Source organism: Fusarium venenatum (genome assembly GCF_020744135.1).
Source record: "Fusarium venenatum strain MPI-CAGE-CH-0201 chromosome Unknown EDB82scaffold_1, whole genome shotgun sequence".
NCBI classification, from domain to species: Eukaryota; Fungi; Ascomycota; class Sordariomycetes; order Hypocreales; family Nectriaceae; genus Fusarium; species Fusarium venenatum.
Window position 1 is genome coordinate 595,294 of NW_027072129.1, and position 15,198 is coordinate 610,491.

The following is a 15,198-nucleotide window of genomic DNA, read 5'->3' on the forward strand; positions in this document are numbered from 1 at the left end:
TATAGTTACAGAGTCTAACAAAAAGGAAAAGTCCATGTACTTAAAGCTTTGCAATGTCTATCATCACTCTTCTCATTTAATCACGTTCTCTAAATCGATGTGCCGCGTAGCCGAACAGCTCTCTTATTTCTACGAAATGTCCCTATTGAGAATATGCTCCGGGCCAATTGGTATTGAAAATCTTGGGGTCTAGTAATTTGCTTGTGATATCAATAGCCTCGTGGTTATTCAGCTTCGTCTCATTGGTAGACAGGGTCGGTGAACCAAAGTGGGAATTGACAGGCCTTTTGTAGCGCCGCTTCTCAACCACTGTTTGCCGAGGTATTAAAAACAATTGACGATTATACTCCCTTGTAAAATGTTGGATATGAATTTTCCCGCGATTTATCACTATATGTAGATTTTCTCGCTTTTGGCTTGGGTAAGTGATATTCCAGCAGGAATATCTCACATGGTCATTCGGTGCTTGTGCCACGTGATGCTTCAAACGAGGCCTTCCAGCCCAATCCGAGTCCAATCACGGAAAGCGGCCACCATAACATTTGAACCCATTTGGACGATAGCTCCTTGACGATCCCACCGAGTACGTAGCGCCCTGAGTCTCCGACCTGCCACACATCCTTGCATAGGTGCAAAAGAACTGCATAGTGGCCGAGAATAACGAGTGCTTGAGGCTCACGCAGGGTGAGAAGCTCGATATATCTAGTCGGTATTAATACTGCCCAGTTGAATACCATTTGTATTCCTGTCTTCCGGGACTTTGATGACAGTAGATAATCCAGCCCGACTTGCAAATAGTGCACTGAAGTTATACAGGCCTCGGTCGCTTCTTTGTCCAAGGCGGAGTTTCTGGTGATTGATGCGATGAGTTCGCTCAATTCGCGACCCTGAGGCGAAAGCTCAGAAAGCTTGGAGCCCCATATCAACAATGGTCGGAGTTCAGATTGTATAAGGTACGGCCAAGTGGAAGATCCAATAGCCTCGACTCCACGCTGTACGTGGATATACTGGATGTACTGGTGGAAGAACAATGAGAAGTTTTGGTGTTGACGGACGGCCGCAAGCGTGCTAGTCAGCATATCTCTTGCAAGGAAAGAGGAGAACAAGAGCGCAGGTACGCAGTTGGAATCGTCGATGCGCAAGTTCAGTGAGTTGAACTTCTCTATGCTGCTGTGCTGTAATTCTGTTGTCTGTCGCAAATATATTGGTGACAGAGATGGTTTGACTGTGGCAAGATGACGGGCCGAACTCGCAAGAGTCTGGTATAGCAGGTATGGTGCATCTAGCCCGACGTTGAGCACCAATTTAGTGAATGAGGCCTGGAGAGCCTCATCAATATCTGGAAGTGGAATGTCGACTGAGAAATGAATGAGTAACTCCATATGTTGCATATTGACATCGTTGCGAAAGCCAGCAGCGCGTTCGACTGGGCTACCGATGGACCAAGACAATGGCTCAAGCTTGGGATATTTCGGGCCGCGATTGCTGACAGACAGCGAAGGAGAGACCGGGCGTGATTGGTGCGGACGTGGACTGGGAAAGGAACATGGTCGTTCACTGACAACACAATTGCCACAGCTAGGCTGTCTTTCGTCGCACTGGTTCAACAATCATACGAGTCAGCCGAAGAACACATTACACGGAATTTCAGGGCTAAAAGATAATTACCTTGATATGCCGACGTTTACATTCCATGCATCCCAACCTAGACTTTTTATGAGTTCGTCGTGATATTGTGGAAGCCATAGTAAGTAGTAGGGCATCTGTTACTGTAGTTATCAATCTACACTTGTCCAAGTCGGGAACACAGTTTTTGGAAGAGATTGAGTCGCTTAAAAAGCAAATGGTGCATGGGGACAGAGTTTCAGATGAGATTAAGGGGCGCCGGCTATATTATTCCGGAGTAGCCAATCGCATGATTTACGTATCGAAAGACGTCTTCTTCAGTCCCTCCGAAATTGTGCTTCTTAGTGGAGCTGTGTGTGGCTAATTACGTATGAGGATGGAAGAACATCCAGGTCGCGCCAATTTCAGGGGGCAACCTCACCAGTGCCGAGACATCTTTCGCAAAGGCTTGCGACCCTATGGAAAACCGATTAGGTAAATTGCAACCTTATATTTTTAAGGTAAATTTCTTACATAGGGATATACCGCATTATGGTTTAGCTTATTACAAGAGAAGCTTTCTAGTAATACTTAATAAGTATGAGATAAAACTACCGATATCGAAGCGCTTGCCGTTACATGCCATATACGCGTAAGCTATTTATCTATTTTTGGGGTTCCAGCCAAACCCTGAATTCATATCTCAGTCTTATCACTCCCCTCTATTTAGCTAGAAATGCCAGCTTTACGATGAAATAAACCAATGTCTTATTATTCGCATGTGGATTTCTTTTAGTTGTAAAAAACATCCTCTAGCCAATCCAAAGAGACCTGGTTCATCAACACTGAAGCCCCAATCTGGCAATGTTCACCGGCACCCAAAAGGTCCTCAAATACATGGTACGTGGCAAGCTTTCCCAGTTCCTTTGCCAGTTTCGCAGCCTGTCCCTTGAAGAAGACATCGCTTTTGGCTTCACCAACAAATACTGGAGCTTGAATCTTCTGAACATATCCTTCAAGTGTGTAATCTTGGGCCTTTTTGGCAAATTCATAGGCTGAATGAGTCTTGAACGTCCATTCGCCTTGGTTGACACCCCATCGCAAGGTAGTGGGAGTATCCGGGTCCGCCTGGAGCTGTTTACCAAGACGATCGACGTACTCCTTCTTCCCACTCCGAACAGCCTTGGTAGCATCCGGGCCGAATTGTTCGAGGATAGCTTCCCCAAAGTCATAAACACCATCGATGGCGATAACGGCTGCAAGTCGGTGTTCAAAGGCAGCAGCTCTAGGGGCCAGGAAGCCACCAAATGAATAACCCATCAATGCAATCTTGTCGACTTCCACGTCATCACGAGTCAGGATATAGTCAACGACGGGGGTAACAACCCTTTCCCATTCGGGTATGAATCCGAGATCCTGATATCGGCGGACGGTTGGCTGCCCTGGACCCTCGTACACGATAGCGTTCATGCCACGTTGAAGAAGAGCTTCGCCCATAACATGGTATAAGTCTTCCATGGCCCCATCGTAACCTTGGCCAAGAATAACTGTGGGGCGTCTTCCGGGCCTGTTGGTTTTAAAGAAGATAGCTGGGATGGTAAAGTTGTCCGCATGAATCTCTATTCGTTCCCCGGGCTGCGGCAGAAGCCGAATAGCTTTGTCGAAATCTGTAGCTTGCTTTTTCCATAACTCCACGATTCGCGGGTCATTCCAGTTACCATGAAGATATACATCGGCAGCGCGATAATATGTGGATGATCGAAAAAATGCATTTCTAGCAGAGACGGGATGTTTCTTCGCGTCAATTGCAATAGCCTGGTCGTGCACGCGAGTAGCCAGGCTGTGAAATTGTTCATAAAAACTTTCAAAATCCCCGTCCTTGATGTTGTTGGCAGCAACGAGAACCTCGCCAATATCGGCGCCTTGGTACGGAGCGCCTGACATATAAGCCAAGATGTTGAAGTTGAACGACTCGTCACCCACGATAGGAGCCATCGTCGCGTTGATAGTGTCATTGTGCGACCTGGCCATGACGTCGGATCTGAAGGAACCCGTAGTAGGGAATGCAAATGCTGGAGTCTGAGTCATGGTAGTCAGCATATTTCCAATGGTAGCAGTTGTCAGAGAACCTTGGCTTACCAGGGGACAGCTTGCAATCAGCAAGGCGGTGATTTTGAGGGTAACCTTCATATTGAAGATGTTGAGTGAAGTCTTTGTTTATCAGAAGTGAAAGCTGAAGAGCAGGTAACGAATGGTAAGTCGGGATGTGCTTGTATTATATACCATTTCTAACACCTATCTGGCGAAGCTCAGCGTAGGGATATAATTGACGTGGAGAACGATCCTTCAACGCTATCAGGTCTATCATGATAGGTCGGTAATTCTTGTCATGAGATCATCTGAACTTGTTTTTTCGTCGAAAGCGAATGCGAATGCACACTGAGCATAGAAAATGGATAGTGGATCATAGCAATTTCACCAAGGCTGGGTCAAGACAATGGATGCTAAGCACTAAGAAATGCTGCAGGGAACTTGATATGCGCCCGCTAATTGATCGATGAGACTTACGCATGAGCTAAACCTTTCATGGTAAGTCATTTCGACGCTAAGCTCTGTAGAGTCTATTGACATCATCAGGAACAAGACCGCCCCCATATCGTCGAAACAATATGCCTCTTTCACATAAATTCATACGTATTTCGGGGTGACTGGCAAATATTACACAGCCACGAGCAGCAGAAGACGCATCTGCTACAGCACGACTTGTCTCAGGATTACATTCCTAGACAAGACCATTTTCCGTCCAAGTTATCGATCGAGTCAGTCCCAACGAATCGGATTGATAGAATTGAAATGGGCTTCGCAGGGAAGCCCTCACAAGCCTGCGAGCCATGTCGTCTCAAGAGGAGAAAGGTACCTACCTACCACACGTGCCCAAGTCTCCCAGCATGCCATAACGACAAACAAACAAAGTGGCGCAGTCTATTCCTGTAGACTGAATTCAGCCTCAAGAAATTAATGCTAACCATTTGTACACTAGTGTGACCAGAAGAAACCTCAATGCTCTCCTTGTATACGTATGGACATTGCTAGCTGTGAATATCGGAACCTCCGAGTCCTCAAAATTAAGGATGAGACACTCAAGGTGAAAGAAAAGGCACACCGACGCAATGAAGTTCTCGGAAACCAGTCCGAAAGGCAACTGCGGGAAATTCCAATATGCGATGTGGTTGAGCCCATCCCGGATAACATTCCATTGCCACTTGAGGCCACCGCTTTAGGATATTTCTTTTCCATCTTTTCAAGTTCAGGAACTTTCGCATATTTACCCGAGTTTTCGTCTTCCTTGGTAAAGGATGACAAGATCACACAAGCCCTATGTGCGTCAGCATTGGGGTCAATGGCATTGCAACACAGAGATGGCAACTTGTCGTGTATAGCTCGGCAATACTATGCCAGATCATTGGTCCAAACAAACCGGCTACTCAACCAGCCCGAAACGGCTGTTCTCGATAGTACATTACTTTGCGTACTTCTGCTATCAGCATTTGAGGCCCTTTGTTTCCATAATGGCGGTGATCCCGAAAATTGGACTGCTCATATTCGAGGATCTTCTCAGCTTCTCTTGTTAAGAAGTAAGAGACAATTCCAAAGTCATTTCGGGCGTTTGTTATTTCATCATGCCGGGGTGAATGTGCTGATCGATTCCATTGTTCATCACACCTCAATATCCCTTGAACTTAATCGACTTTTTGAGTATGCCACATCTTCTTGCCCACGGCTTGACTTTGTCAGCAAAAGTATAATGTTTCTTCTTTGGCGTATGGCTGTGATATCTCCGAACATGGGGAATATGACAGCCAAGGAAGTGCTCAAGGAGACCTTTGGGTTACTTGACGAGGTGAGTATCTTACGCGAGGAACTTCGTGAAATGGTACCGTTTGAAGTCATTCACACCATGGATGGCAATGATAGGTACCAAGAGGTTCACAACATTCATATCTTTGAAGGTGTGATGCATCGATACCAAGATCAACAGACAGCTCGCCTACACAACGTGGCTAGACTGATAAATCTAGGTCTTCTGCAGTGGATATTTTCTGCCTTCAAACGCGGCTCAGGTATAGAGACTTTCTGTCAATATCCTGATATAAACAGCGTCTTGCTCAAAACAAGAGATTACACGATGGAGAAAGTACTTGTCGAGAGCGCAGAGCTGGTCAAAGATATACTAGCCAGCGTTCCCTACTATCTAGACCTACTTGAATCGCAAAACAGCATAGAGGCGCGGTACCTCATTTGGCCTTTGACAAGCATCGTAAGTCTCGACGTATGCCCGCCCTTAGCTAGGCACTACATCGAAGATCGCCTTATGGTACTTGGCTACAAGTACAATATCAGACAGGCCATAGAGGTGGCAAAGATGCTTGATCAACGAGATCACGTACAGAAATGGTGAGGAGTTCACAGTCTTACAAGGGTTGTCCGTGCGAAATTTGGCTAATGTGAAGATGCAAGCAGCATGCATATTATCCATATGTCTTGAGAGTGGCAAAGTCATAGCCGAATGAAGGTGGTGCAGTGAGGTCGTTAGACCTCGGTTGAAACTCGTCCCGACTTGCAACAAGAGGAAAATATGGTATGGATAACGGGTACATATTCTCGGGTCTCGTCAGGTTATCAGAGATAATTCGCGACTTAGATTATCTAGATAGATCTTACAGTGAATCCACTCTGCGCTTGTTCTTATTCAGTCTTAGCTTGCTGGGGCACCTGAAACGGTAAAAGAGTGCTGTATAGCTGTTCTTTTATGCAAGTGAAGTCTACTAACACTTCCTACCAATTGTATAGCGCCACGTAGTACAACTACAATTACTCCACCTATACACCACTTACATAATAAAGACATTGGGAGATATTTATGGACAACCTTTTCGAGTAGTTATCAATCAGTATTTCAAGACTTTGTTACTGTCATGGCTGAATCAGACAACCCTAGGCTGTCTTATGGCGTGCTCCTATACCCTGGATTTGAAGTCCTCGATGTTGCTGGTCCTATCGAGTGTCTCAATACTCTTACAGACCAACTTCCCAATTCTAAATTGACTTTAGCCGTCATAGGCCGGCCAATTGACGGAAATAATCCTCATACTCCAGCGGATTTATCACCAGCCAATCCTAGGAGTGGTCCTCCCTTCACCTCGAATCCCACCGACGGCTTTTCATTTCAATCTTCACAAGTTTATAAACCATCGCATACATTTGAAACAGCACCTCCTTTAGACGTGCTTATCATCGGTGGTGGATGGGGTAGCTTCCCTTTGGAGGCAATTCAACCAGAGATTGATTTTCTCAAAAAGGTGTTTCCATCATTGCAGAATCTTTTCACAGTCTGTACGGGCTCAGCCATTGCCGCGAAAGCTGGCCTTTTGGACGGACTGCGGGCCACATCAAATAAGGCAAATTGGCAGCTGGTGACTCCTTGTGGTCCACGAACCCATTGGGTGGCACAGGCACGCTGGGTTACTTCTGGCAAGATTTGGACGTCTTCGGGAGTAAGTGCAGGCATAGATGGAATGATGGCTTTTATCCGACAGGCTTATCCTGAGGCGCAATATCCAGGTTTATTGGAGAGGATTGCAAATAACATGGAGTATCGGTATGAGCCGGATCCTTCCAATGATCCATTTGCTAAGATCTTTGATGTCAATGATGTACTGCCGCAGAAATAGATAAGTTGAAAGGATGATACTTGACATAGTTCAACAACAGGCCTGGGCGCCAGCTTAAGAGATCATAACAAACATAGTTCAACAACGGAAAAGGGTATTTATTAGTTTTAAATATTTTAGCGTTTACCTAAACCTTCTTAGTTCTATCTATCAGAAAGGGTTAGTCTCCTTGCTCAGGTTCAATATTTAACATATCTTCAAGTCAAGGTTTCTCTCAAGACTAGGTTTTCCTAGGACATTAATATACAATAGCACAAAATAGCTCTCTTGCTTCTACTCTCACTAACCTCATAAAGCGATAAGCTCAGAGTCTGGCATAGCTATGTATTGTAATACCTTGGATCTGTATTTTAATAGTAGAAGGTCTCAAAACGTTGGGATCGCTGATAGTCGGCTTGGCGGGGGTGGTAAGTGTCGGAGACCTGACATCGCTAACTCTAAGCAGCATATTGATATCATTCCAATCTAAACAAAAGCTGCAATACTTTACTGAGAAAGATCTTGATTCCTGGAGTTAGTTAACGCTAGTTATGCCTGTCTTAGAAATTGCGTCTTGAAGAGGCAGGGATATGCAAGATCATAACAGCTGAAAGCTAAAGAGCAACTTAATTCCCAGCCGTGCCGTGTCGTGTCACATTCGCTACATGTCAAATCCAATCAAGCTTACAGCCCAATAAGAATTAAAAAACGTTCAGGCCTGCTGCACCATTTTTCCAACTTGGCTAGTTGAGATAAAACTCAAAGAAAATATGACGTTAGTTTGAGACATTGCTTTTCTAGAGCTGTTAATGAATCTAACCAACACGTCACAGAAAGATGCAAGTACGTATATAAGCCTGAAAAAGTCTCAAATTCTCAAGAGAACCCTTTCAAGCTATTCCACTATCATCCTCAACATCCACAATTCCACAACCTACCTTGCCTTTCGTCTTTTCATCTACGGACATATATTCTAAAAATGGGTATTAAAATCAGTGGGAAATTCTCCGACAAACTGGCCGGTCAGCTGATCAAAGCCGTCGATGACGGTCAGAAGCTGGAGATTAATGACCCCGAAGAGGTTGGACAATATGTTTTCACCGTCTTGGCTGGGGCTTGTGGTCTCGTTCCTGGTATTGGGACTGGCCTCAGCGCATTTGTCTCTTTAATGTGCGGTTTCCTTGTTCAACCCAATTCGATTGACAAGATCTGGGCAAAGCTTCGTGACCGCATCGAGGCACTCGTTGATGCCAAGATCACTGCAGCTCAAATGGAGATTCTGAAGCAAAAGATCCGAGGTCTTCAAGATAACATGGAGAATTATAGACGAATTCTAAAAAACTACGAGGAGGAGTCGGCGGAGGAAAAGAAAAAGGCACGAAACACGCTAAAAACCACTCACATTGCTTTTTTGAACTTAACAAGGGCTGCTATTCCTGGGTTCCGGATCGAGACCTATGCAGTGGTTTCTCTTCCCTTGTTTGCTCTTGCAGCTAACATCCACCTCGCGCTATTAGTCGATGGCATCAAGTATGGCAAAGACTGGGGCTACTCCGTCGAAAACATTGAGACCCTGCGTGCTGAGTTTGACCATAAAACGGCGCCCAAGATTGGCATTCCGCCGGTAAAACACATCGCTTCAGAACAGAGCCATTTGCTCAAAGAGGCCATTGCCACAGCCACCGACTTGGATATACCGACCAAGATAGTCGATACTTGGAAAACTGCATATGCTGACCTTGTTGCTACTACGTCGGGATCCACTGGGGATGAGGGCAACTATGATGAGCTCGACTATGTAACCTACGTCAACAGGATCTATCAGAAAGGTCGCGGGCAAGTCAAGATTCAGGATCCACCAGTCACTGATCGCGAAAACCCAGGAGCTGGTGATGCAGCCAAGCTCAGAGCATACGCAGACTACGACTCTGGCATGATTATGAACGTACTCAACTATGCCGAGTTTTGGCCGTACCTGGCAGAAGGCAAGATACCCGAGTCCGTTTTGAAAACCTTGGACCGTGAGATATTCTTTGGTCCGTTTGGCCGCTACACAACCTATGCTACATGGAGCGACACGATTGGACCGTCTATCACTGACCGAGGTCCTCCCATCTCTTCAGTATACGTGAGGGGATATAATGATATTGATGGGTTGAAGATAAAGTACGGAAAGAATTGGGGTCCTGAATTTGGATCGATGAATGATGGCGAGGCTCAACAGCTTGACCTTGCAGAGGACGAATACTTCTATTTTATTAGTGTTTGGTATGGTCAAAAGCTCGGAGGTGTGAAGTTTTGGAACAACAAGGATAAGGGTTTAGTAAGCGGCAAGTCAATGAATGGGTCGCACTATGGACGTGCTGCACCGCCGGGCTATAGGTTGACAAGCGCCTACATTACCAAGTGGGAAAGGTCAACCCCACCGGGTTGTGAAGGTCTTATATTGGGCTTCAGACCATCTATGATTGAGTGGAAACCTGACGACAAATCTCGAGAAAAAGATGCGTAGCTGTAGCTGTTATTCAATGTTAGTTATCCTATACAAGGTGTAGTTATAGCATCGATTAACATTGCAATCTATTACTAACTATTGAGCACCCTCAACTACTCTAAGTTAAAGACGATAAGAAAGATATCAGGAAGAAAGATCAATCAGATGACAGAGCGGACGGTATAAAACATTCTTTTTATTTCTTAAATATTATTCTTTATATGCTTTCATTTAACCTCTAAACATTATAAAGTCTGCTTAATATGCCTCGTCTACAATTCTTCTTAAAGAAGAAAGGAAGTAAGCTTTACAAACATATTCCACACTAATCTCCATCCCTAGATAGCTTATGATACATATAGGAAGCCTTGGAAACGTCTTTCTTTAAAATTCTTTCCCCGCAGACAAGCCGAATGCTTAATAGGCATTCGGAACCGAATCAATAAGACGCAGGATAGTGACAGCATTAACTAACTCCAACATGAGAACCCTTTCTTCTATATAGAACTGGTTGAACTTCAAGAAGAGTTATCACTACTGATAGGGAATGTGCAAGGGTTACGTTAGTCAATAACTCATACGATTGATTACTCCCCTGTTTGAGAGGGGCAGTTAGAGGATAGTCCGTTAAGTGCTCGGAGTCAGGTATCTTCAGATATATATTTTGACTTGAGCAGTCTTTTGACTCTATATTGTATTGCAATGTAGCTGAGCCTACCCTAAGCCTAACCACTGCTCAGTTCTCCCAAACAATAACAGACGCTAGAAACGCACCGTGGCTCGAGCTACTATGTTTTCTAGCAATTATGTAATCGGTCAAATTAACTATAATAAGTAAATCATGGTGGAAATCATTTTCAATACGGTGGGTTGCTGATGACATATCGAACGTGATCAAAATACGTAATTGACTAACATCCTCAGGACATATTGTTTCATCCACCTAAGCCTAGGCAATGATTCTAATAGTCATGAATCACAAAAAGGAAGCCAACAACCCAAGACCAAACGGTTCGCGTCCGAACATAGCGCGGCCATATCTTCTTATTCATAAATCAGTCTAAAATAACTACACGTATCGCAACTATCATCATTCACTTAAATATATCCCTTTTTATATCTCTGACGGCTATCTTTATTGAGACGCGAGAGTGATGATTGAAAAGATTGATTGCATAATGTGACACCCCTTTCACTCAACAGCCTCATACAAGCCTGGGCTTCTTGAGCTTCATCCAGACAATTAGGCGACTAGTCTCGACAGCTTCACTCAAGCGCATCATTGCACCTTTGAAGGGATAATTTCACAAATGGCCCCAAGTCACCGCGGACAGACATAGAACAGTGCACCCACGACAGTGCAACCATAATAATATACTGTTTTTGTTACATTGTGTGCAAAATATAATACCAAATAGTACGTAGCGAAATGGCCATTGGTCAGGCGGTTTCATGCCAAGCAGTGCAGTATGTGTTGTCAAAACACCATCATGTAGGCTGTCAAGCCACCTTCGGTGAAGCCCCGCATTGTGCCTTGAGACCACTTTCCATCGACTAGGCTACCGGCGGCAACGAGGAAACACAGTCCGTGTTGCCATGCCTCTGATTACGGAATTTAGCAGCACCTCTATTGGTTTTTGGGCGAGTGGGAAGTTGTTGACTTCCGTCACCAGTTGTTACTCGTGAAGTACCGGTTTCTGATGCAGAACTGTAGTTAATAGATCAAGGAAATTCTGACTACGGTTGTTCCCTGCAGCCTGATTGAGGCTCTGCTTAGTGGCTATGTGAAGCGGTACAGCTATGACCTTGTTTTGTTGTCAGCGGCCTCCCCAATGAGCTTAGGGCGGGTGTTATCAGAGCACTCAAGCATGCATATTGCGGTGTGATACCTGAAGTTCAGCCGTACTTGGCGAGAAATGCTAGTGGACGTCTTGCAGCCTATCGCATCACTTCACCTAGGTATCTCCTAAAGACGTAACACCCGACGCATAACAATACCTAATCGGTGCCCTACCTCAGGTGGTCAATAGTCCTATACCATCAAGGTACTGTAGGATGCAGGTTATTGCTGACAGGCTCCCTGGGGGGCTGAATAGGTCGCTGTCACACTCCTACTAGCCCATAACTGAAACGTGAAGTTCATCGTACATTTGGACCTATGCAGCGTAGTTTATTTCGTATTCTGTTCACATGGGCAGTATTCGTCATTGTACACTTGCGGTTGTTACTGAATCATAGCCCTTCCTTTGGTCATTGTCGTGTCATCTTTTATCACGCTCTTTCTATAATCATTCCGTTGTAGCAAATGACATGATGGAGAGAAATTCAGCAGCAAGGCATTGGGCCGTTCTGATCGGCGTGAACTTTTACCCCAAAGTCGAAGGCGGAGTATGTTCAACAGAAGAATGTCTTCAGGGGGCTGTACCGGATATACTTGCTGTGCAAGAGTATCTGGAAAATGCTCCTTATCCCGTCGATATCGTTACACTCACTGCAACGGCACCTGATGATCCAACTCTACGAAAGCCGAAGGAGGATTTTGAATCTTGGCCGACCGTAGATAACGTCGTTCAATCGTTGAAGAGGGTGATTAAGAAGGCCAAAGCAGGCGACTACATCTACATACATTTCTCAGGACATGGTGTCAAGCGCCTATCAGAAGGATTAAGCAACAAGAACCTGGCCCTGGTTTTGTTCGAAGATGAGCCCCACTATAGGAGCTACTTGAAAGGATCAGACCTGCGCTCTTGTCTAAGAAGCATGGTACGAAAAGGATTGCTGGTCACTATGGTTCTGGACTGCTGCTTTTCTGGCAGCGTGCTCAGGAATAGCCAAGCGGTAGGCACCTCCATCAGGGCGATCGAATACGACGCGGCTGTGGACAACGATTGCCCATCAGATCCTTGGGGGAGTCTATTTGACCTCGGAAATATCAGTCGCGAATCAGAGCTCCAGCATGAATGGTTGGTTAACCCGGAGGGTTATACCATCCTAGCAGCTTGTGGCCTGGATGAGAAGGCATTCGAGCTTCAATCTAGCACTGGGGAGCTTCGTGGGGGTCTGACTCAATTTCTCCTGCGTGCTTTGACAGAATTGTCAAGGCGTAATGTCCAAATCACCCAAGAGTCTCTGTATAATCATATATGCGCACGATTAAAGGCCGTCTGGGGTGCCCAAACACCAAGGTTGTATGGGAAAAGGGGTGTCTCTTTTTTTGGAGAGCTTCAAAACTACTCTGTCACTCCACTCATCCCAGTCTTTTGGAGGGGAGATAGTCCAAACTCTGATGGTTCAGTGAGACGCCTGTACATCAGAGCAGGCGATGCTCATGGAGTCAGCAAGGGTGATGTGTACGATACCTACCCATTGGGTACTGATGCCAGAGACTCTATCCGACTTCGAGTGGATGTCGTTCACAGCCTCCACTCAGAGATGGTCGGATTTACATCTGCGACTCGGGTCAACAATATCCGCGACGGTTGGAACGCAAAATTAGTGCGTTCAGAGGCAGAGCACAAGATTGCCATTCGAATGACAGAAGAAGCATACAGCTACGCCAAAGACTCCGTCGAGCCAGATCGTCTGCAATTTGTTCGTTTGCACATTGGAAATGAAAACCGAGAGGCCTGTCAATTCAACGTGGAGCTCAACCATAGTCGTCAATATTGTATGTACGATGGGTCGATGGAGTTGCTTCCCCACTTTGAACCTTTCTCCATCGATACACCTAATGGTGATGTTCATCTCTTGTACATCCTGCAGCGATTGGCGTCCTACAAGTATCTCGAAAACCTTGGGATTGAGAGAATGCCGCGGCCTTCATTACAATCGAGAGAGCAGACATCAACAAGCTTCGCTGATTCATTTACACTCGAAGCCTTCACTCATGAATCGGAGGCGAATCGAAATGGTCCGGGAGGCCCTTTTCACATCAATCATGGAGACTCCTGGTCCCTCAAAGTGGAGAATCACAGCAAAAAGGAGGCTCTGTATTTGGCATTTTTTTCATTCACCTCCTCGTGGAAGATCAAGGATCTTACAGTCCCGGTTGGCAACAATTCTTTCGAAGAAATACGGCCAGCGACAGACACAGACCGAAGCCAGGAAGCGATTCGTTTGACAATGAAAGTTCCTGAGGGCCAGACAAGCTGCAAAGATTTAATCAAAGTCTTCTTAACGAACAGGCCAACGTTGTTCCCAGCATTGAATCTGGACAAGGATCTCATGCATCATCCCAGGACGAGGAGCGCTAGAGAGACTGTTGATAGTGGAATTGGCAGAATTCCGGCCTTTCTCACAGCATTATCCGGCCTCTACCGGGACACGAGTGGGATTGAGCAAAAGAGTATTGAGCATGAAGCATGGTCTACCAAAAACTACATCATATATACCTCTTTGGTTAACTGATTGCGGGATGCGGAAGAGCTTTCCCAGTTCGGTCTTCCCTTTACACCTGACGTTCTCTAGCATTAGACACCATTTATTACTCAAATTCGTTGTATTCCTCCAGGTCCGTGTCTCCAAAGGTTTTTCCATTCATTATGGTTCGACCTCGTGCATCGCAAAGCTTGTAGACACCTTGATCGGCCCATGAAACAGTATACGGCCCCTCCCTTGGAGCATTTCCAACAGCGCGAATATAGACCTTGTCATTTGGCATGAAATTGCACTGTGCTATGTCAGTACCATGTACGGGAATGAGACTCTAGGTGAAAGGGAAAAACAAGTACCGGGTTGGGCTCGTCGATTGGGCGACCTCCAGAAGTGATTGTGTATGTCGGTTCTGTACCTGGTCTGAGCAGAGGGTAAGTAAGTGCTGGAAGTATCTTGGGCTGATAGAACCTTACTCCATGATTGCGTTCGTTGTCGGATCGAGGGACATAGACTGCTACTGCTAAGTGTTGAGAATATCACAGCGTAAACAGTTAAAGCTGTGTGGTTTTTAAGGGAATGATTGGCACGCAGTTTATGATTTCAGCAGAGCGGGGTTATGTGACCACGCGACTCATGTCCTCTCATTATGTCGAGGCTACCTAATGCTCTGCCGTCCTTGGCAGTTTGTGATTTGGGCTGAGCAAGGTTGTGTTGGTAAGCACATGACGGCGACAGGGTGGTAAGTACTTCAACGACCTATAGGTAGCTACCTGCATCCCACCGGTCTGCTGAGGCTGCTTAGCTGCATGATACTCCACCATCCTTGAGCTGTGCTGCTCCCGGTCTTTTACTGTAAGGATCATACTCCTCCCCAAACCATATTCGGATATCTTCGCCAAAATCACTATAGGCTCAAATGGCGTCGACAGAGGTTGACATGGAAATGGGAACATCATCCCAGCACACGCCGGCGCCCTCTGGCCCCTTGAGATCATGGCTATTCCCACGACTCAG

The 15,198-nt window shown here is 45.7% G+C and overlaps 6 protein-coding genes across 6 annotated transcripts; 4 read left to right on the forward strand and 2 right to left on the reverse strand.

Annotated features, from left to right (window-relative positions):
• Window positions 1-140: 140 nt before the first annotated feature.
• EDB82DRAFT_570139 (putative Zn(II)2Cys6 transcription factor) lies at window positions 141-1,766 on the reverse strand. The gene is made up of 2 exons (XM_025732375.2): window positions 1,669-1,766; window positions 141-1,598 (listed from the first exon to the last, which is right to left on the reverse strand). Exons 1-2 carry the CDS (start codon window positions 1,744-1,746, stop codon window positions 456-458), a joined length of 1,221 nt encoding a protein of 406 aa, XP_025591307.2. The 5' UTR covers window positions 1,747-1,766; the 3' UTR covers window positions 141-455.
• A 631-nt stretch (window positions 1,767-2,397) lies between these two features.
• On the reverse strand, window positions 2,398-4,036 carry EDB82DRAFT_564184 (Alpha/Beta hydrolase protein; the record flags this gene model as incomplete). Its single annotated transcript, XM_025732374.2, has 2 exons — window positions 3,745-4,036; window positions 2,398-3,684 (listed from the first exon to the last, which is right to left on the reverse strand). Exons 1-2 carry the CDS (start codon window positions 3,793-3,795, stop codon window positions 2,398-2,400), a joined length of 1,338 nt encoding a protein of 445 aa, XP_025591306.2. The 5' UTR covers window positions 3,796-4,036.
• A 240-nt stretch (window positions 4,037-4,276) lies between these two features.
• On the forward strand, window positions 4,277-6,387 carry EDB82DRAFT_482258 (uncharacterized protein). Its single transcript, XM_025732373.2, has 3 exons — window positions 4,277-4,518; window positions 4,646-6,060; window positions 6,124-6,387. Exons 1-3 carry the CDS (start codon window positions 4,459-4,461, stop codon window positions 6,149-6,151), a joined length of 1,503 nt encoding a protein of 500 aa, XP_025591305.2. The 5' UTR covers window positions 4,277-4,458; the 3' UTR covers window positions 6,152-6,387.
• A 155-nt stretch (window positions 6,388-6,542) lies between these two features.
• Window positions 6,543-7,592, forward strand: EDB82DRAFT_482259 (ThiJ/PfpI family protein). The gene has a single exon (XM_025732372.2). The coding sequence runs from the start codon at window positions 6,582-6,584 to the stop codon at window positions 7,335-7,337; it is 756 nt and encodes a 251-aa protein (XP_025591304.2). The 5' UTR covers window positions 6,543-6,581; the 3' UTR covers window positions 7,338-7,592.
• Window positions 7,593-8,226: 634 nt separating this feature from the next.
• Window positions 8,227-9,839, forward strand: EDB82DRAFT_454160 (putative mosquitocidal toxin). The gene has a single exon (XM_065607832.1). It carries the CDS (start codon window positions 8,296-8,298, stop codon window positions 9,826-9,828), a length of 1,533 nt encoding a protein of 510 aa, XP_065465240.1. The 5' UTR covers window positions 8,227-8,295; the 3' UTR covers window positions 9,829-9,839.
• Window positions 9,840-11,984: 2,145 nt separating this feature from the next.
• EDB82DRAFT_2177 (uncharacterized protein) lies at window positions 11,985-14,476 on the forward strand. Its single transcript, XM_025732370.2, has one exon. It carries the CDS (start codon window positions 12,121-12,123, stop codon window positions 14,215-14,217), a length of 2,097 nt encoding a protein of 698 aa, XP_025591302.2. The 5' UTR covers window positions 11,985-12,120; the 3' UTR covers window positions 14,218-14,476.
• The last annotated feature ends 722 nt before the right edge of the window (window positions 14,477-15,198 follow it).

Excerpts from the sequence above, each read along its gene's own strand:
- EDB82DRAFT_482258 (XM_025732373.2), top strand. The coding sequence starts at position 4,459 with ATGGGCTTCGCAGGGAAGCCCTCACAAGCCTGCGAGCCATGTCGTCTC. Across the intron at positions 4,519-4,645 it reads GTCGTCTCAAGAGGAGAAAG|TGTGACCAGAAGAAACCTCA; the intron begins GTACCTACCTAC and ends TTTGTACACTAG. Across the intron at positions 6,061-6,123 it reads CGAGATCACGTACAGAAATG|CAGCATGCATATTATCCATA; the intron begins GTGAGGAGTTCA and ends TGAAGATGCAAG.
- EDB82DRAFT_2177 (XM_025732370.2), top strand. The coding sequence starts at position 12,121 with ATGATGGAGAGAAATTCAGCAGCAAGGCATTGGGCCGTTCTGATCGGC.
- EDB82DRAFT_482259 (XM_025732372.2), top strand. The coding sequence starts at position 6,582 with ATGGCTGAATCAGACAACCCTAGGCTGTCTTATGGCGTGCTCCTATAC.
- EDB82DRAFT_454160 (XM_065607832.1), top strand. The coding sequence starts at position 8,296 with ATGGGTATTAAAATCAGTGGGAAATTCTCCGACAAACTGGCCGGTCAG.
- EDB82DRAFT_570139 (XM_025732375.2), bottom strand. The coding sequence starts at position 1,746 with ATGGCTTCCACAATATCACGACGAACTCATAAAAAGTCTAGGTTGGGA. Across the intron at positions 1,599-1,668 it reads GTAAACGTCGGCATATCAAG|TGCGACGAAAGACAGCCTAG; the intron begins GTAATTATCTTT and ends TTGTTGAACCAG.